At 38.0% G+C, this 25,756-nt stretch overlaps 2 protein-coding genes across 9 annotated transcripts in view; one reads left to right on the forward strand and one right to left on the reverse strand.

Moving 5' to 3' along the window:
• LOC136845144 (monocarboxylate transporter 3-like) overlaps positions 1–25,756 on the forward strand; it is a 140,544-nt gene that overhangs the window by 42,652 nt on the left and 72,136 nt on the right. The window lies entirely within an intron of this gene.
• LOC136845138 (uncharacterized) overlaps positions 10,315–25,756 on the reverse strand; it is a 50,332-nt gene continuing 34,890 nt past the window's right edge. For 3 of the 7 annotated variants that reach the window (XM_067115067.1, XM_067115066.1, XM_067115070.1), the window contains exons 2-5: positions 15,881–16,105; positions 14,606–14,841; positions 13,179–13,290; positions 10,315–12,720 (exon numbers count right to left, since the gene is read on the reverse strand). In XM_067115067.1, coding sequence (XP_066971168.1) covers positions 11,793–12,720; positions 13,179–13,290; positions 14,606–14,841; positions 15,881–16,014 — 1,410 coding nt within the window. In that variant the 5' untranslated portion in view covers positions 16,015–16,105 and the 3' untranslated portion in view covers positions 10,315–11,792. Of the gene's footprint in view, positions 12,721–13,178; positions 13,291–14,605; positions 14,842–15,880; positions 16,106–17,491; positions 17,655–25,756 lie in introns of all 7 variants that reach the window. The other 4 variants (XM_067115071.1, XM_067115068.1, XM_067115072.1 and 1 more) reach the window with 2 other exon arrangements.

Below are 25,756 nucleotides of genomic sequence, written 5' to 3' on the forward strand. Positions count from 1 at the left end.
CGGAAATACGAAAGTGGATAGGCATAAAATAAAAATGGGATAATACGAAAATTGCGTGAGAATAGAGGGAGAGAATACATATTACATTAATTGACAAATGAAATAGTTAAAAATAGTTATGTGAGACGGACAGAGAGACAGACAAAAATAGAGGAACACAAAACAAAAGGTGGGAAACTTATAGAAACAGCTGGATAAAGTAGAGAATATTTGATCAAATTTGATGACAGATGCTAACAAAATAATGAAGCCTACCAAGAAATAAAAGTAGTAGGTAACATATTTGGTGAATTTTAAAAGTAGTAGTTAACAGATCTGATGAATTTTAAAAGTAGTAGTTAACATATTTGATGAATTTTACAAGTAGTAGTTAACAGATCTGATGAATTTTAAAAGTAGTTAACATATTTGATGAATTTTACAAGTAGTAGTTAACAAATTTGATGAATTTTAAAAGTAGTAGTTAACATATTTAATGAACTTTAAAAGTAGTAGTCAACGTATTTGATGAAATTTAAAAGTAGTAGTTGACATATTTGATGAATTTTAAAAGTAGTAGTTAACAGATCTGGTGAATTTTAAAAGTAGTAGTTAACATATTTGATGAATTTTAAAAGTAGTAGGTAACATATTTGATGAATTTTAAAAGCAGTAGTTAACATATTTGATGAATTTTAAAAGTAGTAGTTAACATATTTGATGGATTTCTAGTGTGGGCCTACACTAACATTGTTTATATATGCTGAACAATAAGCCACAACAATAAGTAACAATATAAGAACAAATAAGGCCAGATTCTTTACATGATTATGCCAAGTATTCGCTCGTCACCTCGCCAACCTATTGTTTTTCTTCTTCTTTCGCAAAAGACACCGCGATAACAGCTCCACGCCCTTCGCCCAACTCCCTCCCGTGAAAGTGGGCGAGGGGGGAGGGGACGATAAGTGCCTCCTCCTCCTCCTCCTCCTCCTCCTCCTCCTCCTCCTCCTCCTCCTCCTCTCTATAAGTAGAGAAAAGAATGATGATACATCCATGTTCCCTTTGAACTGACTCACCCGATAATTCTGGTCACGTGAGTCATTTCGCAAATAAGTTCCGCAAATTTATGTATCTGTTTGCTGACTTTCCATCGTGCGACATTGCAAGGTTATACAGAATGTCTCTCTCTCTCTCTCTCTCTCTCTCTCTCTCTCTCTCACCCACCCCACCCCACCCCTCCCCCCGCATCGACGAGAGAGCGAGGGCGAGAGGGGAGGGGAAAGGGGAATGGGGATGGGGCCGGGGCCGTCTGTCACAAGAATTCTCGCCGCTTCCCCAAATCTTAACAACATAAAGGCGGCTGGTGGTAGGAGCGCCCTTTTACAGAGGGAAAATGTTTGCCAGAAGCAGCTCGCGAAGGAGGGAGGGAGGGAGGGAGGGAGAGAGCCCTGCCAGCAGCAGCCAGCAGGGCACTGGGATGCCAAAAGACGCCCACACGCGCCCTAAGATTTCCCACCCAACACCCGCCCCTTATAAGGAGGCCGCTGAAACACGCCGAAACAGGGCTCGGGTTAGAATGCCTGAAATGGCGCTGTTATGACATTCTTCCTTTTTTTATTCTGCTTCGTGGGGTTGAGTCGCGCCCATTCTGTGGGCGTAATGCGGAGGTTATTCTCGATATAGAAATAAAAGTAAATAAGCAGATTTGTCCTTTAAGCCCTCGGCTCTCTTATTATTTTCCCGTGAATCACTTTTGGGCAATGTAGCTTCAGTATGTGGGAGCCAAGGACCGGTGGTTTAGCTTTTCCTCAGAGATTTTTCTGCTCCTCTCATACTTTCGTCAGACGTGTATCCAATATAAGCAGAAGTGATCTAATATCATTTGCTGTATTTTTTTTATTATTAGCTTTTGCCCGCATTTGTTAATACATTTCATTTATAGGGCAATTATAAAACAGATATTTCAGTTGAAACTGCCTCAACTCTAATTACTGGTAAATTTGGAAGTAGGGTAAGTGACCGAGTATTTATATACAATATGCTGGCATGGAGTATTTGGCTTTGGCAGGATTAGAGGCAATGATTAACAACTTTGCTTTTCATTTGCTATGTGAAACGTCTTATAATACAGTGTATATATACATATATATATATATATATATATATATATATATATATATATATATATATATATATATATATATATATATTACTGTATATGTATGTATATACTTTATATATACTGTATATGTAAATGTACATTAAAATTCCATGTGTAACCACGATAATCTACGGGTCGTCAACTCCATGATTAGATTTGTCGATCTTGCCACCACTAGCCCCTGTATAATTATTCAGGATGAGGGCACATAGGTCCACCCTGCTGGACCCCCCTGAGTTGAGACTAGCTGTTTCGGCCCTTTTTTACATTACAGTCATTTTTATGGTATCAAGATGATGCGCAACTGCATTTAAGTCTTTACATATCTAGCATTCTCATGGTCAAGTAAATTCTTTAGATGCCTCAGCCGTTCGCAAAGCACTGGCCTGGCCACAACTTCCCAGATTAATTGACAGAATCAGAAATCCTCTGTTGCACCGTTTTATTTTTTCACTGTGCTGCTAAGATTTGGAATTTCCTTCCTTCCTTTTTCCCCATGACAGTGACAGCCTTCCGACCATTAGCAGGTGATACTACTGCTTATTTCAAGGTTATGCCCTACCCTTTCAAGGTTATGCCCTATTCTTTCCAGGTTATGCCCTATTCTTTGCTTTCTTTCCTCTTATTCATCTCCGCTGTCCTTGGATTCACGAGGGCACTGTGTCGTACTCCCCAGTTAACCTCTGCATTCAAGAAGATTGAAGTCTTCAAATACTTGGACGCCTTCCTTCGCAGAATATCGTTTCACCAAATTAAAAAGATTACTTTTTGTACAGCGTGTATAATTTTCTAAGTCTCTTATACTCGTCAAGTTTTTGAAATGTATCGTGCCTTGATTATCCTGCTGTTTCGTCTCTACTGACAAATCCACAACGTATGCAGGACAAATTGTCTTCCTCCTAGTCGGCTGATATATACAGATTGTTGAATCTTGAAACATCGAAATGCTGTACAGTACATTGTGCATGCACGTCCTCATGTATTAATGGTTTTGAGTATACGTAAGTGGAGGAGGTTATGCGGAAAAAGGTATGGGAAACTTTGTAGGAGTTACGAAAAAGCAGCAAGGCAGTCTCTGTGTGGAAGACGAGGAGAGTGTATGTATTTGTAATGCCCTCTTATATTAAGCATCGTAGGGGCGGTAGTGCCGTCAGTGCACCTCATGCGGTGCACTGTAGGCATTACTTAAGGTTCTTTGCAGCGTGGCTTCGGCCCCTAGCTGCAACTCCTTTCGTTCCTTTTACTGTACCTCCTTTCATATTCTCTTCTATCTTACTCTCCATCTTCTCCTAACAATTGGTTTATAGTGCAACTGCGAGGTTTTCCTCCTGTTACACCTTTCAAAACTTTGACTGTCAGTTTCCGTTTCGGCGCCGAGTGACCTCATTGGTCCCAGTGCTTGGTTATTGGCCTAAATTCTACATTCAGCTCTGTATGTAAATCACCTCTTATATTAATGAGTATCGTCTTTTGGAATCGACGATAAAAGTTGAATTTGTGTAGTGCATTACTCTGACCTCATCATCTAAAGAAGGGATTCTCAGCCAGCCGTTGGCAGGAACATTTTCTTAGTGTGTTTACAATAAATAAAATTTCTTTTTAATATTGAAGGTGGAAAAATCATGATGGCTGTGGCTGGCCGCATAATAGCCATTTCAGTATCAGCAGTTGATTAGATGTGTTTTAGTGCTGTTATATAATGGATTAATATTCGATGATTACAACATTTTTTATCCGATTTTGGCCCGATGAGGACACAGGTCAGTGATCTGATAAATCAACGGTTACTTTAGTTAACTCTGGGTACTTTACTGGATAAAAGCTGGAAAGCAGATTTAGAGGGAATTGCATTTTGTATATTTTAGTATCAGCGTCAAGAGAAATAAAAAAAAACGAAAATTTATAAGATAATGCACACGGATGAGAAAAATACCTTAATGTCTCGTAAGTGTAAGAGAACCCACTTGGGAAAGGAAATCACGTGGTCTGAATAGGAGAAACAAGGCAGTGTGCTAATGGTAAGACTTGTTTGTAGGTATACGTGAATCAGATTTCAATTTATTATTGATATTTGATAGATATGATAGGTAGATTAGAGAGTGAATTGAACCACTACTTTTGCCCTGTTTTCTAGGAAGCCACCCCATTCATTAGACAACTCTGGTAGATTAGAGAGTGAATTAAACCACTACTTTCGCCCTGTTTTCTAGGAAGCCACCCCATTCATTAGACAACCCTGGTAGATTAGAGAGTGAATTAAACCACTACTATCGCCCTGTTTTCTAGGAAGCCACCCCATTCAGTGGCCAACTTTTGCTTAAATTAATCATTACAGAATGGCTGGATGACTGTCGAGAAGCCTGTAATCACTAGCAAATAATTTACAGCGAAGCTTCTAAAAATATCGGCAACAGCCCGAGACAAATAGGCTATAACTCAATCTTGCAGCTTGTAGGAGTCTTCGTAGCATGATAGAGAACAGTTGAGATAAACGCTTGATTCATCGAGAGCAATTATACACCCAGGACCTTTCTCATCTGGGCTGGGCGGAGCGGAAGGAAAGGTCTTCAGACACGGATGGAAACAGAGAGAGAAAACGAAATGATGTGGAAATTAAAGAAGACGGAAAAAAAAAAGCAACAGTTTTAGTCGCTCAAGTTTAGGTATTGGTCGGGTCCGAACAAAAGGTGGGGCCCTTTGATGCGTTGCTTTCTTGTTTACGAATGTGTCATAATTTTTGTCTTGATTTTGTGTTTTTAGCGAACTTGAGATCCTGGGAAACAGAGCCAGAGGAACGAAGAGAATGTTTTACTCTTGTATGCACACACACACACGCACACACACACACGCGCGCGCATATGTACACATGGAAATATATACGACACCAACTGTGTATTCATTGGTATAAGAATGTTTACAGCTTATTCACAATATATATATGTATATATATATATATATATATATATATATATATATATATATATATATATATATATATATATATATATATATATATATATATATATATATATATATATATATATATATATATATATATATATATATATATATATATATATATATATATATATATATATTTATTTGTGAATAAGCTGTACATTCATATACTAATGAATACACAGTTATATTAATGAATAAGCTGTAAACATTCTTATACTAATGAATACACAATTGGTGTCGTATATATTTCCATCTGTATATTAACATGTACTGTACAGATATTTAATGTACTTATTAATACACAGATGGAAATACATAAAAATGTACGGTACAGATATTTACTGGGCTACCACACGCGCATTCTTACGCTAGAGTGTATATTATGAAGTTATGCCCTTGAAGTTTATCCGCGTCCTCGCCACCACTTCACGTATGAATACAGACTCCTGGCCACTATCTCTTCTACTTACCGTAGATTTGGTGCACCTGGTCGGTCCATTCACCTTATCGTACGCAAACTTTCACACTTCCTGGGTATCAGTGTTTATGTGGGTTTTCGCTTTGACTCTGGGAGTTTTAACTATTCACGTTTTGTTTTATATCTTAATTTCTACGCTACGGTACGATTTACAAGAAATTTATGGGGATAATTCATTGGAAACTCACTGGCTCAAGTACAGTCCAGCTCAAAAGTCCGCCGAAAAGCACTTTTCACCACTTTTACAATGTTGATGGAATTTTGAATTTGACTTTTATTACACATCATCGCTCGCCAGTTGATTTACCACACGTTTAGCGAGGGAATCCTTTTATTCGCTTTGTAGGGATAATGGGTTTCCGGTACGGGTTTCCATATCTGTTCGTGCTGGTCGCTGGTATAGTGGTTAGTGTCTTGGAATGCCACTCAGGTGTCGTGAGTTCGCGCCTCCCCAATCCCAGGTTGATGAAAAATCCCTGGCTCTGTATGATGATCAGTTACTGTATGGGGTCTGCGGTGGGAGGTTGAAACATTCTTTGGAAGCTTGAATTTTAAGTCGATGGCCCATTTGGTGTGCTTGTTCCATGTGAATAGGTTTCATCTACTGAATAAAATAAAAAAAGCAAATAAATAAAAATATGGCATTCTTTTTTCAGCTCACGAGCAAGATGACAGTTGAGTCTCAGGGTCACGTGATACGTTTGACTGTCTGTCAAAATGGTGCGGTTCAGTTGCATGACGTCCTCTAGCGAATTTTCATTCGTATCTCAGTCCCTCAGCAATAATGATACTCTTTTTGACAAGAATTGACTGACGTAAGAGGTCACGTTTCATTTTGTACACGTCGAAAAAGTTAATTATTGGATGATTCACTTCATAATCAAATGTTCCCTACACTGAGTTCGTCCGGTTTTAACAGACGCAGAGGCCTGAGTGATAGTACTATTGAAAAGGACCCAAATAACTAGGTTTAAAAGGATGCGGTGGTCGGACAGTGTATCTCGTCATGTATCACCATCTAGCTAAGGCCGCCTCCCTCATAGAGAAATAGTGAAGCACCCAGATCAGAAGACAGTGATTGAACCGGCGGTTGATCAGTTTAATTGTGCTCGAAAATTTCATCGGTTTAATGAGGACGGTCATAAAAGATAGGCTAAGCTATCGTTATATCTCAGTGTGTAATACTTATAGTCAACGGGAAACCGTAATTAAACATCTAAACATATACTGGCAATGGGATAATGCCTTCTCATCTAAAAAAAATAAAAAATAGAAAATAAAAAAACAACTAATTCAGTGAGGCAGATTCTTTGTTAATTCCATTGTCATTTCTGTGTAGACTTTATCTGTGTCAGGCCTAACCACCTTGGCGTGTATAGGAGAATTAAACCAAATCACGAATGAACATGTAGATCAGCCTTATCTTTATGCCAGGGGAACGAATATAGAAAAATTCTTTTCTCTTAATATTGTTCTCTAGCTTTCAAGAAGCTGCGAAAGACATGTTTGAACTAAGTGGAACATTGTTATTCAACGAGCTCGATGTATGGTTTGAGAACATCGCGAAGGAATAAAATCAAAATTATTAATTTCAAACGCTCACACACACACAGATATATATATATATATATATATATATATATATATATATATATATATATATATATACAGTGTGCGTGTGTGTGTGTGATATCTATCCAGCTACGTGTGTCTATTGTTGCTCATGAAAAATGTAAATTCAAACGAAATGTTTCTCTGTCAGTTATTCTCCTTTTATTCGTATTAAGTTGCGAGACAATGGATGAAAGGCTCTCTCTCTCTCTCTCTCTCTCTCTCTCTCTCTCTCTCTCTCTCTCTCTCTCTCTCTCTCTCTCTGGAAAATGTCGGGCCAAGAGGAGCTTTTTCTTCTGTATGAATTTTTGTGATACAGCAGCCTAATTATATGAACTACTGATTGGGGGCGTCACCCCGTTGATTTTGACAAGAAATGATCAGGGGTGCGTATTATCTTTTTCAGCAAAGAGACGGAAGGTCATATTGGAAGGGAAAAAATAACTTTGACGTGCGGAAATTTTCCTTAAGCCTTTCTCTCAGAAGTGTGCAGTTTTTGTGAATCTGAAATTTAGTAGCATTGAAAGAAACAATTTACAGTAGAGGAATCAGCGAGAGAGAGAGAGAGAGAGAGAGAAGAGAGAGAGAGAGAGAGAGAGAGAGAGAGAGAAAGAGAGAGAGAGAATTTATCCTTAGTAGACGGACAGACAGGAATTAGCTGTCTTTTGCACAAACTTTCTTTTGGGGGGGGCGGGTTCACGGGGAAAATCACAGAGAGAGAGAGAGAGAGAGAATTAATCCTTAGTAGGCGGACAGCAGGAATTAGCTATCTTTTGCACAAACTTTCTTTTGGGGGGTTCACGGGGAAAATCACAGAGAGAGAGAGAGAGAGAGAGAGAGAGAGAGAGAGAGAGAGAGAGAGAGAGAGAGAGAGAGAGAGAGAGAGAGAGAGAGAGAAAATTCATCTTTAGTAGACGGACAGGCAGGAATTAGCTGTCCTTTGCACAAACTTTCTATTGGCGGATTCACGGGGAAAATATGAAGATTTGATGTGGCTTATTTGAGGGAGGAGTGGGTGGGGATGGGGGTGGGGAATTAGTCCCTTGACCCTTAATTTTGATGAAGTTGTTATTTTCATTCTAGATTGAAACTTTCCTATGCTGTCAGTCTTTTTTTTTTTTTTTTTTTTTACCATATTGTAACCCACTGCCGCTAACACCAGACACTCATGTTTTAATGCAAGTATTTGAGAAATGATTTGTTAACATGTGGCTGCCACTTCCACACCCATGCCCATACAAATGTCCTCGAAAGTGTATGTGGCAACGGCTTCTGGTCTCGTGGGTACCTATTCAAGTATTGACGATGCCCGGAGTTGTTGAACCTCAGTGATCAAGAAACATTCTTAATCTCAGTTTCCAGTGTATAGGCGTATCCTATTCCAGATATGAAAGTAATTTTATATGATTCTCGAATGAGTTAAAATGTAAAGACATGGAAAGCTAGCTGTAGGAAGAGGCTCTGGGTAGTGGGTAGTGGGGTAGTGCTGTCAGTGCACCTCATGCGGTGCACTGTAGGCATTACTTAAGGTTCTTTGCAGCGTGCCTTCGGCCCCTAGCTGCGACCCCTTCGTCCCCTTTACTGTACCTCCTTTCATATTCTCTTTCTTCCGTCTTACTTTCCACCCTCTCCTAACAACTGATTCATAGTGCAACTGCTTTGAGGTTTTCCTCCTGTTACGCCTTTCAAACCTTTTCACTGTCAATTTCCGTTTCAGCGCTGAATGACCTCATTGGTCCCAGTGCTTGGCCTCTGCGTAAATTCCATATTCAGTTCAATTCTAGGTAATGGGTGAAAAATAGCCAGGTTCTGTGTGTCTCCTGAGCCTCGGCCAAAGACACACTGCAAAGAACCTTGAACCCTTAGTACCTCTTTCACTGTGTTGCAAGTGGCATACTAAAATTTTTTTTTTTTTAATTCCTTCCAGATATGTTTTAAAAAATCCCGTGGGTGTATATACAGTGTGTATGAATGTACGGTCATGCATCTCTGTGCGACAGATATACACACGTTATGTATATTTACATACATATATATATATTTATATGTCTATATACAGTATGTATATATATATATAAACATATATATATATATATATATATATATATATATATATATATATATATATATATATATATATATATATATATATATATAATGTTTTTAATGTAAAGGTCTCTTTCCTGGTCTACTGCTATCAGTCGACCCAGCTACAATTGGATACTGTCATCAGCTTGGGGTCATGAAAATTGCATGGTACCAGCAACCTCATCTGTAGATCTCTATACTTATCTGGCGTCACCCCTTCTGATGTTTTGTGAACCTCCATTGAGGTCACTTCATGGAGCATCATGATACCATATTAATTTTTCTTAAGAAAAAAGCTCATATATATAGCTTTATTTTTTTTTATAGTTTTACTTTATTTCCGTTTAGGTAGAGTCCATGGGGCGGTGGTCATGTATTCATCCGTGTCCTGGTGTTTGTTTGTTTGTTTGTTTATCTCTCTGTCCGCAACCTATCACAAAAAGTTATTTATAAAGTTAATTAGGAAAAATTTTGGAATGTGGCATATTTAACAAGGAAACGTTTATGGTGTTTTGAGATGGGTCTTAATCAGAGTGGTTGTCTGGACGTCCTTCAGTTCCTCATTGGACGGGTTGGTATCGTTCTCGGATAGCTGGGCCCGCGTTCGATTCTCCGACCGGCCAATGAAGAATTAGGGAAATTTATGTCTGGTGATAGAAATTCATTTCTCGTTATAATGTGGTTCGGATTCCACAATAACTTTTAGGTCCCGATGCTAGGTAACCAATTGGTTCTTAGCCACGTAAAATAAGTCTAATCCTTCGGGCCAGCCCTAGGAGAGCTGCTAATCAGCTCAGTGGTCTGGTTAAACAAAGGTATACTTAACTTAATCTGGACGTCTTTTTTTATGGATATGTTCAGCGTGCTGTCTAGTACCTCTATACACAACTTGTCTTGTTTTAAAATAGACGAACTTCTTAAAATCGATTAAAAATAAGAAGAGAATTCACAAAGAAAGCAACGCAACCCGAGAGTAATTAAGACAGAGTTTAAACATAGAATTTATACATATATTTTTTAAGGATACAGAAAGGAGTTTTAGAAATACTCGATTTTATTAAAAGCATTAGTACACAAATGTTGAGAGCAATTTTTTTGTTTTCGTCGAAATAGCGTTGCAACTAAAAGGAAAATATGGCGGGCGAACAAATAATTTCCTCTGGTTATCTATTTCATTTCCTGCCTACCTCCCTCAACTGGTTATCCCGATGGCAGTGGCTAGCTTGAGCTTCCGAACTCGAAATGAAATTCCTCCGATTCTCTCTGGAACTGAATTCTCTCTGGGACTGAACAGCAGTTGGCCTCTTGAGTTCCCGCAGCCTTTCAGAATTCGCCGACCATGGCCAGAGCACAGCGGCCAACGCCCAGACACAGTTATTAAGTTTTCACAGAAACCAACGATCAGACATTAAAAATAATAGTTATCTGGGAAAACACGAAAAACATTTCAACATAAAAAAAAAATGTACACATTAATCAGTCTTACAACTAGAGCCACGTCTGTCTAAACAACGTATTGTCAGTGTAGTATCTGTGGATATTCCGAAAAACAACGTACTGTCATTGTCATGTGGAGTAAATATGTATATATATAAAAAAAGACAGTCGTTGTAACGCGTGGAGAATATCCCTCGAGAACAACCTATCATTATCGTAGCATTTGATGAATGTCTCCATTAAGAGAACCTACCATAAATTGTATATTTTGATGAAGAGTCACACAGAACAACCTACCGCGACTTTTGATGAATACCTAAAACAATTATAATATTATTAGCTATCCAGCAGATCCGGGAAGGGTTTAGGATTCACAGGAAAGACGAAGGGTATATTATTTCCAGTTGTACTCTTAGTCCTTGCTTAAGGTAAACCCTAAGGATACTGACCTCACTTGGTTCTGTAGGGTGAGTGTTAAGGGTCCCTGAACGTTATTATTATTGTAAGTCCTAAAACTAGGGTTTGCCACTGAGGAAGTTCTCTGGGAATATGTAGGTTTTTCGGGTAGGAGGGAGTTTAATCAGCCTCTCTTAACTATAACATGTCCTTTCGGGATTATGAAGTCTTACACGAAAAAAAGATTCTAGTGAAGGATTGAACTGCCTAGTAACTGATTTACGTGGATTATTTACATTATTTACAAAGATCTGAGGGTTGCCCCTCGTAGGAGGCAAAGTCTGTCGAAAAATGGCACTGAACCTGTGAGTTGCTTTCGACCTCTCAATGGAAGATGCAGCCGCACAGGTGACGACGACGGTGACGGCAAAGCCTCGGCTTTCTCCCCATCGTATACAAGAGTTAATAAGTGAGATCTACAATCAAAGAAATGAGATACATACGTCATGATGCGTTCCAGGCGCTGCTGCCGCCTTTACCTATTAGTAGAAACTGTCAACACCTAATAACAAAAGAGCATTGCACGAGAAAAGGTTAAAGTCGCCTGTGAGTAAGCAACGTCTTGCCGTAAGAAGAGTCTGTCGGGGAAAAGTCGAGGTGTCGCGGCCATTTTTTTTTATTTTAGATTCGGTCGAAGGTTCTCAGTGGAGCCGGGCTGAAGTAAACGCTGTGGGTGTTGAGCGTGCGAGCGGTCGTCGGGTATTTGCTCAAGGGTTTGAAGTACGTCTCTGTGTAAGGGTAGTGGAATTTGTACGTGTAGCCTCGCAGGTACGTCTTGTTCGGGGTGTCGTACCACTGCACGTAAGGCGCTTGGGTCACGCCTTGGCCGAAGAACGGGCTCTCTGTCTTGACGTACTTGTACGTGTCGTAATACCTGTTGAGGTTGTTGATGTACTGGTAAGTGGTAGCTGGGGAGAAGAGCTTGTCGTAGAAGACGTACCTCGGGTACTTGATGATGTCATACTCGACTGTCTTTGGTGACCAGTAACGGTCGAAGGGCTTGGCCTCCGGGAGTGAGATGATCTCGGTGGAAGTGATTGGCAGAGGGGAAGTTGACCTTCTGGAATAGCGTCGGTACGTGTCAAAGACCTTGGAAGAGACTGGGTCGTAGTCGTCCTCGTCCTCGTTGTTGATGTAAGAGGAGTAGGAAACGGTTGGGCTTTTGCTGTATCGAACGGGCGACCTCTGTCTTGAACGGGATGGCCTGGTGGTGGAATCCACGAGTGGATTGCTTGCGAAGGGCGACTTCGAAGCGACTTCGAATCTGTCGCAGGACACGGCGCGCCGCGGGGGGACTTCGTTCACCCTCTCGCAGGACACGGCGCGGCGGGGTGGCACGTAGCTCTTTGTGTTGCTGTAGGTCTGCAGAGCCTTCGTGTGGAGCAGAGAAAATCTGGGGTAGGATCGGTCGGGCGACAGGTCCTGGCGCTGGACGTCCAGTAATTCCAGATCTGGGTCATCCGTCACCTGGCCCGATCGTCGGAGTTCGTAGTCCAGATCACAGAGCTGACTGAGGAATCCATGGTTGGGGAAGATACTCCTTCTCTTCCTGCGGGGAAGAAGTGTGAAAATGAGTCATGTCTATTTAAAGTAATTTTTACTGCCCTAAAATGGAAAACTGCAGTATCAGCAAAATTTTCGAAAATGAGATATGCCACCTATTGGGCTCGTGAAATACTGATACACAAGTTGCTGCAGTTTCAGAATGATTCTTCATTGCTTTATTTAGGGGGTCCATTTGCAGTATCTACAATATCAGCAGTAAGGCAAGGGAAAACTGTAGCATCTACCAATTTTTACCGTTTTTCTCAGTTTTGTATTTTTGCAGATACTGCAGCCTTCCATTTTAAGGCAGTATAGTGACGATAAAATCCGCATTGATTTACAATCCAAGAAAAAAAGTAATTACTGTATTTCATGACAGACATTCCAACTTAATTTCAATAAAGCTTAAAGGACATAGCCTTAACCCTGAGCATCTAAAATGCACGACAAAGAAGTTCTTACTTGATGCATCGAAGTGCCCCTTGCACGTTCATACCCCTTTTCAGCATGAGGAACGCGGCCACGAGAGCTGCTGAACGAGACACGCCGCTCTGGCAGTGGACCAAAACCTTGCCTGTAATTTTACAGAAATGCAGGTGTTAAGCTCTTGCGAACCAAGATTCAAACTAAGCGTTCAGGCTTAGGCTAAGCGTGAGTCAAACTGCAACTGAACAGGTACTCGGGTGTCAATATCTTTTGTCCTGAGATTGTAACTGGACAGAAATGCGAGTGTCAAAGCACCGTTGGAACTTATTTCAAAACGTAACTTTACAGAAATACAACAGAATCCGTGATGGACTAAAACTTGAATTAGATTTACAGAAATGCTGCTGTAATGGTCATGGGGCCAAGGTGTTAAATGTATTGTGCAGAAAAATCTTTCACTGCAATCAGTTCTTTAACTGTATTCAAATCTTTAACACTATTCATAGAGCTGAGAAGGAAGTGTGCAAGCTCTGTGCTATTTAGACAGCCGGCTGCCTTATCGATGCCTTGTGAGAAGAAAAAATGATAAAGAAAAATGAAAAGGCTGAGTTATACACTTTTTGTGAAGTGTATAACTTCAGATATTTAACTTCGGGTTATGAATATCTGTTATTGTATATATTCATTTATACATGTGAAAATTCTGTATATAAACTAAGTTGCTGATACAAAGAGCACATCACAAAGTTATGAAAAATTATCTTTTTTTTGTTTTTGTTACCTATTTTTAAGAGAATCAGCTTTATAACATGGGGGATTTGGTAATGTGTGAGAATTTTGGTGATTTTTCCCTTCCTCTCTTTTATCACATTTATATTATTGCAACAATTATATATCTTTTCACAGAATGAAATCAAGATCTGTGGAAGGAGTCTTTTACTTAATAATGTGAAATATTAAAATTTCGCAAAATCTCCATGGCTACGGGTATCAACCCAGCACATTTTGAGAAAGGCGCCGTATCCATTATCTATAAATAAAAAAATATTTAAAAAAGCTATGGATATTGTAGCCCGTAGACATTTGGGACAAAAAGCTACCGAAGACGCAACTCTATTACTGAGAAATAAATACATGTGTATATATAAAACTCTGTAAGCGTTACTAAAGGTTCTTTGCAGCGTCCCTTCGGCCCCTAGCTGCAACCCCTTTCATTCCTTTTACTCTACCTCCATTCAGATTCTCTTTTTCCCTTCTTACTGTCCATCCTCTCCTAACTATTGTTTCATAGTGGAACTGCAAGGTTTTCCTCCCGTTACACCTTTCAAACCTACCTACTCTGAATTTGCCTTCCAGCTCTGAATGACCTCATAGGTCCCAAGGCTTGGCCCTTGGCCAAACCTCTTCCATTCCATTCCATTCCTATATATATATATATATGAAACATGCCACCAGAAACCCACCTCCGTCGTTGAGGCAATCCTGAATGAATTCAGCCGCCTGTCGGAAGAAGGGCTTGATGTAGAAGCCGGGCATGTCCATGGCAGGCACGCCCAGGTACTTGATGCCCTTGCGACTGTAGTAGCTCGGGTGGGTGCTGACGTAGCCGTTGTAAGCGGTGTTGTTGTGGCCTTGTGCGGCGTTCAGGACGTGGGTGACTCCTAGCTCCTTCAGCAGAATGGTGGACAGAGCGGTCTCACTGGTGTGCAGCCATGGAATTATAAACAAGGTTTTTGTGTTAATTACACACAAACGCACACACACAAAAAAAAATAAATAAAAAAAAATATATATATATATATATATATATATATATATATATATATATATATATATATATATATATATATATATATATATATATATATATATATATATATATATATTTATAATGTATGTATGTACTGTATATAATATGTTTGTAAAATAAGTCTAATCCTTCAGGCCAGCCCTAGGAGAGCTGTTAATCAGCTCAGTGGTCTGGTAAAACCAAGGTATTCTTAACTTTTTGTATGTGAACTTATAATAAATGAATAGGCAGGTAAAACGAAGCGGTAGTTTTTCTTCTGGCCTTGTTGTAGTAACGTTCACTACAGAAACGATGTCGGCTCCTGACTAGATTTAACGATTTGATTTATTAAGTTATTTCTTTAATTCGGTTGTCAGAGTTCTGTTGAAAACTTTGATACTAATTGTGATCAGCAGTGAAAGTTGGTAGCAGCCTTTGGCAAGAATGTTACGGGTTGTGTAAAGACAAGAACACATAAAAACATACAACTCTGACCTATGAGCTTTAAACAAAATGAAACAGTATAATGTTTTTCAAAAACAGTAGAGAATCCAACTCAGGGCATGACAAATTCTTGCTAGTCTTATCTTGAAAGTAACGGAGGTGTTGAACTATTACATCAAACAGAAAACAGCACTGAAACGTGACATCCTAAGTCAGATGGGATTTCGCCCAACCAAGATTCTAGCTGTGGGCAGTAAGGATAGCAAGATTCATTCTACACCAAACGCCAGAAACGCTAAGAAGGAAATTAAGACTGCATAGAACATTATTTAGATCAAGTACGATCAGTATCGTATGTTTGGAACGCCATTGACAGTACATTAACAGAGGGACAAAGAACGAGAGGAACTAGAAGCAAAGAAAGACAGAGCACAGAGAAAATGGACCCCAACCCAACCCGAGAGAAGAGAACGAAGATTCTGGCGAAAACACAGTAGGCACTCACGCATCTCCTAGCAGGATGCCGGGGAAGATCTCGTCATATCCATTGGTGGGACGGAACCACCTGCCCCCGGGGGAGTCGAGCAGCTGAGCCTTCAGTTCGGCTGTGTTGCACCGCTGGATCTTTCGCCTTCCCATCCTGACGCTGGGCCTCAGGTAGTGGTAGTAAGGGCGGTAGTAACCTCGGTAGTATGTACCGACGAACGGTAGATATGAGTGAGGTTCTCTGCTAAAGGTAATAAAATATAGGTTACTTAAGTATTCTCTTCATGGTGGTTTTGGGGGCTAGATAATTTGGTTTCATAACTCCTAAAAGCAATTCTTATCGTTATGATTTTTCTTTTTTCTTTAAATGTGTCCAGTATGAGGTTCCTATATTATCAGACCTTAAATTATTATCATTTGAACTTTTGATATGCAGCTAACTTGTGCAAGTCAGTCCAATAGAACATAAAAATTATATTAATTTTTCGTTCATTTTTTGCGGAAAATAGTCAGTTTGAACGCAAAATTCAAAAAACAAACAACACAGCAATCAGTGTTTATACTATTTCTTGTTCTTCCTAAGACAAATACCAATACATCAACATACGTGTTAATGAAGTGAACTACCACATGTATTAAAGATACTCAACATGTTTTAACTGCTGTGTTTTTATACGTTTTTGATAATATAACATTTTAATCTTAAAAGAGATCAGCATTCAGCCCAAATTGATATGCTCTGCAGAACCGAAATTTAACAACACTGAAGTATATGTATATATATACTTATATATATATATATATATATATATATATATATATATATATATATATATATATATATATATATATATTTATATATATATATATATATATATATATATATATATATATATATATATATATATATATATATATATATATATATATATATGCGCGGATGTATGTTCGTTTGTTTGTCTAGTCATAGACCCCTATAAACCCTGGAAACTGATCTCAAGAATGCTTGAAATTTAAAACATTTATAGCAGACCACGTTATGGAATTAAAAGGTTCACATATATAGTATATTAAGTGTGTTAGCCCAAGGCTACATCTGTTAGAAGTGCTAGCGAACTTTTACGGTTTGTGAGGAAAGCAAGTGCCTGTCAAGTGTGGCACTTTCAAGGTTCTTCCCAAATACTGAGCTATTTTTTCGATCTTCGATTCATTCAAAGGCAGCCAGTGTTACTGTGTTCTTACAAGAGTTAATTTCCTTTTATAGGAAAAATGTGATTAGGTATAAGGAAACTGTAAAAAAGTAGTCTTCCTTCTTTGTCAGTTTGCAGGGTAAAAATATTAGGTATATATTCTCATAAATTTGTGAATATTATAGTACTTTACAGCATAATTAGCAAGTTAAATCGCTTCATTAACTCCTCATATATTACTAAATAATGCTTAACTCACTTATCAGTATTTTAGGATGTTATCCATCAAAACTTAGTCCATGGAGAGGAATTAGAGAATTAGATCTAATAAAAATATGAATTCAATTCTTCCTGAGTGTGAGAGAGATCACTGGCTATCCAGAGAATGGAATCTGTGAGTCGGGTTAGTGAGGTTGCACGAGGTACGATAACGGACTTACAAGATGGAAACCTCTCTGTGCCTTAAACTCGGAGGCAGGTAAACTGTGATCATTGTCCTCTTCGTTACAAGGGGAAAAAGGGGGAAGGGAGGAGGGGAGGGGGGGATGGAGAACGAGAGACGATTAGGAAGAGTAAAGGAAGTAGGTTAAGTTGAGATTACTTCTGAGGATTGTAAGGAAAGGAACGTTAACTTAGTATGAAGTATATATATATATATATATATATATATATATATATATATATATATATATATATATATATATACATACATATATATATACATGTATAAATATATATATATTAATTATATTTTTAATAACAGGACCCAATTTAGATTGGATGGTATCTAGCGGAGATATTTATTCAGGAAAAGTAACTTATCCCGAATAAATATCTCCGCAAGATACCTTCCAGTTTAAGTTAGGTTCTGTTATTAATTGTATTAATGCACAGAACAGTTGTGTAAGTGGTAAATATTATATATTATATAAAAAATATATGAATATATATATATATTATGTATGTACTCGTATGTATATTTACACGTTTGTATGTGCAAAATATGTACAATCGCACATATTGTACATAAAGTTACTTCCATGGAGAAAAACCACAGCTTTGCGCAAAACGAATGCAAGCTTTAGTTCCATCATATAAATTTTGAATTGGTCTTGGCAAATTACTTTATTGCATCTTCAGTTCTGTCACAGCCCGTAAGATGTCTGGGAGTCAACGAAAATTCTCAGCCATCTTACGGGCTGGGCTGGGGCAAGAGCCCGTGCCAGCACAGTGCTGTCTTAACAAAAAAACTCAATAGTCTCAGACATATACACCTCTCTTGTCTAAGCCCACATTGCTACTCTTCTATCAATCCTTCTGGTCTCGGCCATCTTGCGGGCTGGTCTAGGGCAAGAGCCCGTGCCAGCACAGTGCAGTCTTAATAAAAAACTCACTACTTTAGGACATCTTACTCACCTGTTTCATAGCAAAGACTTAAGCCACATACCATCATTCTCATCTAAACCCACATTGCTGCTCTTCTAGCAATCCCTCTGTTATCTGTCTTACATTCTCAATCAGAATCCTGCCAGACACCTTCCCAGGTACCCCAAGTAATGTTATATCCATGTAATCCATACAGTCACATCTCACTTTAACTTCCTTGCATAAAAACAATAATACCGCTCACCCATGACTTTGGAACCTATCCTACCTCCAGACATACCTTACACACTCTGGTCAGCAACTCATTTACACTATTATCACAATACTACAGCAACGTATTTACAGCCTAATGACATCTTTCCACTTTTCGGCGTCCTAATTTTCTCTTACATCCTCAGCTAACTTGCATTTTCGGAACTACTCAAACCTCCTGTACTTTTCCATCATTCAAGTCTGCCATTCAGTGCTGTACACTCTCGAACTCTTTTAAAATACCTACAGATAGCTTCTCTATATGCACCTTGTGTTCTAAGAAACACACTCACACACATACACACACACATATATATATATATATATATATATATATATATATATATATATATATATATATATATATATATATATATATATATATATATATATATATATATATATATAATATAAAAAGTATGTATTTTGTCACATGCACTGTAGACATTTTTGTCATCACAAATGTTGAGCCACAAATTTCGTTTTATATGTAATTCACTATACCTCGGGAATGACTTACACATATACACACACGCTTACTATACTTATTAACATTATCATATGTTTTTGTCAATGTGTGAGTAAGTGTTAATTATCATATTGATTTTATGCTCAGAAAGGCAGCACCCATACTTCAAAAGATGAATATCTTATTATTATTATTATTATTATTATTATTATTATTATTATTATTATTATTATTATTATAGTAGATGAAACCTATTCACATGGAACAAGCACACCAAAATGGCCATTGACTTGAAATTCAAGCTTCCAAAGAATGCTGGTTTCAACCTCCCACCGCAGACCCACGCCCCAACACTGCAGCAGTAACTGATCATGATACAGAGCCAGTGATTTTTCATCGCCCTGGGGGAGACGCGAACCCACAACATCTGAGTGGCATTCCACGACACTAACCACCATACCAGCGGACCAGATAAACTGTTTATTTTTTTTTTCTAGAGCGGCGCTCGAGAAGGATTTCGGGTTTCCATCCCTTTTGCCTATGAAGGAATGACCCTGTGGGTCCCAGTACTTGGCTTTATGCCTAAATCACATATTCCTGTGAAGGAATCGTTCCTGGTGTGAAGGTGCTAGTATCGTGGACTCGGCCAGGGTGGGATTTTTACGTACATACATACACACAAACATACACATACGCACACGCATACATATATATATATATATATATATATATATATATATATATATATATATATGTGTGTGTGTGTGTATATATGATTATAATCACACTGACACGTGATTTATAGGTACGTCATTCAAAACTACATGTGAAGGACCTACATTTAGTATGTTATTTCTTTAACTATGATCTTGAGATGTATACTGTATATATATTATATATATACAGTATATATATATATATATATATATATATATATATATATATATATATATATATATATTTGTATCGTATGCGTGCGCACATACCTGCACAATGGAAAATCAGAGATGCAAAATTATAAAAAAAAAAAGAAACAGAGATAAACTTGGGGGAAGTAAAGAAACACTGAGGTGAAACCTGAGTGAAACTGAAGACGAAACCAATATTTCAGCATTAGCAGACAGAATGCGAGGAATTCTCGAAGATTTTCTCACTGCTTTTATCTCGATTGTGTAATGACGCGAGATGTTTTACTCTTCCCTGCCAACTATCCAAGGAAGAATTTTGTTCTTGGTTTCATATTTAAATAAACTTTTAGTTTTATGTAAAAGAAAACTATTGAGATGGCTGTTTGTCTGTCCGTCCGCACTTTTTCTGTCCGCCCTCAGATCTTAAAAACTACTGAGGCTAGAGGGCTGCAAATTGGTATGTTGATCATCCACCCTCCAATCATCAAACGTACCAAATTGCAGCCCTCTAGCCTATGTAGTTTTTGTTTTATTCAAGGTTAAAGTTAGCCATTATCGTGCATCTGACACCACTGTAGGCGCCAACAACACATGCCACTACTGGGCCGTGGTTAAAGTTTCATGGGCTGCGGCTGAAAGTTTCATACAGCATAATTTTGAACAGGAGGAAGTCTGCTATAGGAAATTCCCAGCTAATACCTGTAGTCTTCTCCCATATTGAGTTTCACTTAATATGCAGAGCGTCAGGATTCATTGAGACACCACCCCTTAGAGGGGTAATGCCGTCAATGCACCTCATGCGGCGCACTGTGGGCATTACTTCAGGTTCTTTGCAGCGTCCCTTCGACCCCTAGCTGCAACCCTTTTCATTCATTTTACTGTACCTCCGTTCATATTCTCCTTCTTCCATCTTACTCTCCACCTTCTCCTAACACTTGTTTCATAGTACAACAGCGAGGCTTTCAAACCTTCTTGGAGTCAATTTCTGGTTCAGCGCTGAACGATCTCATAGGTCCCAGCGCTTGGCCTTTGGCCTAAATTTATATTCTATTCTACTCTGATGAGACGCCAGGTTGTGACATTGCCTGTACACAGGCCTGTTGTTCACTTCACTTTAACCCCTTATTACTGATGCCAGAATGATTAAGGGTAAGAAAGTAATCGTTTACCATTTATGCCCTTAGTGTTCATTATTTATATATGTTGCCCCTTTAGTACGTACACATTTATTTCGTGTTATTTATGTTTTGTGGTTTTCGTATCTGTAATCTCTTTTTTTTCGACAATGGGCATTTTCCTGCTTTGCAATTCATTGCCCTTTTTGGTTTATTCCTCATGAATATATGTCATTTTCATTATGACGATAATAAAAGTTGAAACAAAACTAGTTCTTCCTTGGATGGGTCGACATCGTACGCGCCTAGCACTCTCCTAGGCCCGCGCTATTCTACCATTGCTTTTAGTTTTTCCAGTTTAGTCTACTGCTTATGATTTCATGTATATATGGTTAATTTTTTTTCGGTTAATCCTTCGTGCCATGAAAAAGATGACGAAAGCTAATTTTCCATACTTCGGCTTCTACTGAAAGAAAACTATATGTAAGGATGGTAGAGAATTTTGCGTTCCCTTGGACAGAAAAAGATGCGTGACAAAATAGGATTCATCCGCGCCATCGTATCACCTGTGTAATTTCATTGTATGCAACCGGAGCCATGTGCAACAATTTTACCTCATTTTTAAAATTAAGGAATGTGAAATTTTTTTAGCAGGAAGAATAGTTGTTCGTTGTTCTTTTAATATATATAAGAATAACGCCCCTTTTTAGTGCGCATGCCAGTGGGTGTGGGCCATTAAGAGTGAAATTTAAATTAACCTTATGGAGTTTAAAAAGAAATATTTATACATTTGAGCATTTGCTGTTTTCGTTTGCCAGTGTATATGTGGAATTCATATTTTTTTTTTCCTTTTTTTAATTTAATTTGCTCATATCAGAGGCAAGCAGGTCTTCGTTAAGTTGAAAAAGTGGTAAATTCTGTACAACACAACTGTAATGTACGATATTCTATTCCTATATCAGTATAATTCATATAAGTCTTAATCGTGCATTATATGTCTATTGTCAAGAACGCGGCAGACTGGCTTCTGAAAGTTTGGGAATAAAAGTCTCTCTTTTGAACCTTCCGCATCGTTGAGGTCCTCTGTGGAAGTGTATATTATATATATATATATATATATATATATATATATATATATATATATATATATATATATATATATATATATATATATATATATATATATATATATATATATATATGTGTGTGTGTGTGTGATGTATATATGTATATACATTTTATGTGTTTATATATATATATATATATATATATATATATATATATATATATATATATATATATATATATATATATATATATTATATATATATATATATATTTATATGTATATATATATATATATAATATTGCATCTTGCAAGATACAACGCTCCAGCTCCCAAAACTCTGCTTGCAAATGCACGTTGCATTAGCAGGTTAGAGAGCAATGCGCTTGGGAATTTCAAGCGCTTTGAATGCGAGTCGTCAACAAGTTGAGAAAATCTTTTATCGGTCACTGGCTTTAGTTGGTCTTCTTATTGGAATTCACGCACACTTGTTTTACTAGAGGAAAATGCACGGATGAACTTGAGAGAAATGCATGAATGAACTGCATTTATTTGTAGTAGGCGAGAGCCAGTCAATGAACCCGTTTGTAAACAAACTCCCAGGGGGTCGTATTTCTGAAATTGAATTTGGTTAATGTTTCATGTGTTCTTCATGTTTTTTGTTTGATTTTCCTCGTGTTTGTTATTTCTTGTTTCTTTTATGTTTTGTTTTGTGAAATTTCGTGAGATGCAAATTTTGTTGTAATTAAGTTAATTCTTTTTTTAATAATGTATTCTTATTTCCCTTGTTCACAATCTGATGAGCTGTTTCGTGTTACAGAAAATCGAGAGGGAAATTTAGTTGAGAACACTTAACATTCTCTTAGAGAGAGAGAGAGAGAGAGAGAGAGAGAGAGAGAGAGAGAGAGAGAGAGAGAGAGAGAGAGAGTACCGAAAACCTTCGTCAGAGGTTTTATGTCGTCAACAAGATTTTTTAGCGGAAATGTTTATCATATATTTTGTTTATTTTTAACTTATGAGGCCACGAGGTTGGTGAACTCTTATTATTATTATTATTATTATTATTATTATTATTATTATTATTATTATTAGTCAGCATGCAGAACAAAGCTAATAGATGGTCAACGTGGCTTCTACAGACAAGAATCCCAATATGTAAAAATAGAGAACTTCGCTAGGATTGATTAGATTAGGAAGGGTATAGTGTGTGGGTGCTTTTGTTTTTATTCTAATTAAGGCGTCGCAATAGAAAAGGTCGTCGTCGACGCCGAAGAATAGGTGGGGTGAATGGGAGTTAGAAGTGTGTGGCTTAAACTCAAAAGGAAGCGTTTTCTAGCTAGATGGGAAGATGCGAAAGTACTCCAGTGGAATTAGAATGGAAAGAGGGTCAGTGCTAGAAAAGACCCCGTAGGGTGGGTTAGTGCCGTCAGTGTACCTCATGCGGTGCACTGTAGGCACTACTTAATGTTCTTTGCGGCGTCCCTTCCATGGACCCTAGCTGCAACCTCTTTCATTCCTTTCACTGTACCTCCGTTCATATTCTCTTTCTTCCATCTTACTTTCCTCAACCCTCTCCTGACAATTGATTCATAGTGCAACTGCTTTGAGGTTTTCCTCCTGTTACACCTTTCAAACTTTGTCACTGTCAATTTCCGTTTCAGCGCTGAATGGCCTTAGTTGCCCCAGTGCTTGGCATGTATGTCTAAAGTCTATAAATAAATCAATCAATCAGCACTGTGAAAGAGAAGAGGCGGGCGTGGGTAGGCCCACTTTCTTGTATTTTCTTAAGAGTTGCGCTGTTCTATTCTCGTGCTCTTCACTATGACCTAACTCAAATGCCAACTATAATAGTTTCGGCAATGATTCTTTTGCCACACTTGATTTTATTTTTTGCAAATATTTTTTCATATGATTTTTAGATTTCTTCAGCATAATCTGTTGTAGCAGAATTACTCCTCCTTTTTCTAAGAGATTTTATTGCTATTTCTCGAAGTTCGCGTGTATATAAAAAATATTAATAGAATGTAGCGTTGAACAAAAAAAGCTAATATAAATTATATATATTAGACTTTTTTGTAAGCCTGGGGTTACAATGAAACTAATCGGAACTCGGCGAAATTCTCACGAAAACTAATCTAAACATGGCGTTCTGTTCAGAAACCGTAAATAGGAATTCCAGCCAAGTATTTCACTGCACCGGGAAAATAAAATCCATTAAATAGTAAATTTACATCACGAACAGGGTGCACCCCGTAGGGGGGGGGGATAGTGCCATCAGTGCACCTCACGCGGTGCACTGTAGGCATTATTTAAGGTTCTCTGCAACCCCTTTTACTGTACCTCCGTTCATATTTTATCTCTTCCATCTGACTCTCCACCCTCTCCTGTTACACCTGTCAAACTTCCTTTACTCTCAATTTTCCTTTCAGCGCTGAATGACCTCATAGGTCCCAGCGCTTGGCATCAGGCCTAAATCTCATATTCCAATTCCAAGAATAGGGTGCAAAAGTGTAAAATGATTTCTCTCAGCATTGCGAAGCGTTATGTAAATAAAAATCTCCACGAAATCCCTCTTGGCATTGGCATAGTATATAATCCATCCACTGCATATTTGCAGAAGATAAGATGTAGTGGTATTATAATAAAGTTTATTTAAATAGTCTTTAAGTCTTTTGGAAGAAAAAAACTATCTCAGCTGAATACTTCCTAGCACGGAAGAGAATAACCCGTCAGATGTGGATTAGCCTTTAGAATAGGGTGCAGTGTTATTTAGTGAAAACTGATCTAAATAGGACGGATAGTTGTTGTTAAACAAAAAAACACACACACACACACAAAAACTATCTGCTGAATGCCTCTTCTCACCAACGATACTAAATTCACTTAATTGGTTGAAGAATTTTTAAATAAAAAAAACTAGTTTGATCTCAGCTAAATACCCGAAATAAAAATAAAAAAAAGAATTTGTGTGAAGCATTTTAAATAGATCAGCCAGTTTTATCTCTGCTAAACACCCAAAGTCCTTTATGAATGAATAATGGAATCCACTTAATTAGTTGAAGAAATTTTAAATAAAACAAAAACTAGTTTCCTCGGCTGAATACCAGAAAAAAAAAGGAATTTGTCTGAAGCATTTTAAATAGATCAGCCAGTTTTATCTCTGCTAAATACCCAGCGTCCCCTATACGAATCCCGAAATAATTCGCGAGGATAAAAGTTGGCGAAGACCGGAATCGTCTCTTGTCCTTTCGATCTCGCCAACGTCCTTGGGGCGCATTTAAAGCAGTGACCGCGTAGTCAATTGGCTCTATTTTTCCACACCGAACTCAAGGTCAGACCTGGGCTGACCTGCCAACGCTTGACTCTTGAAATCCTCTTATTTTTATCCGTGGTTCTAAGTCACGTATTTGCGATGGGTTAGCCAGCGTCCTGACGAGAGAGAAGTCGACGAAAGATTTTAACAGGAGTCTCGACTTTGTTTTTTTAGGTTTTTATCGTGGCATTTATTG

This window comes from Macrobrachium rosenbergii, chromosome 13, assembly GCF_040412425.1.
Source record: "Macrobrachium rosenbergii isolate ZJJX-2024 chromosome 13, ASM4041242v1, whole genome shotgun sequence".
Classification (NCBI taxonomy): Eukaryota; Metazoa; Arthropoda; class Malacostraca; order Decapoda; family Palaemonidae; genus Macrobrachium; species Macrobrachium rosenbergii.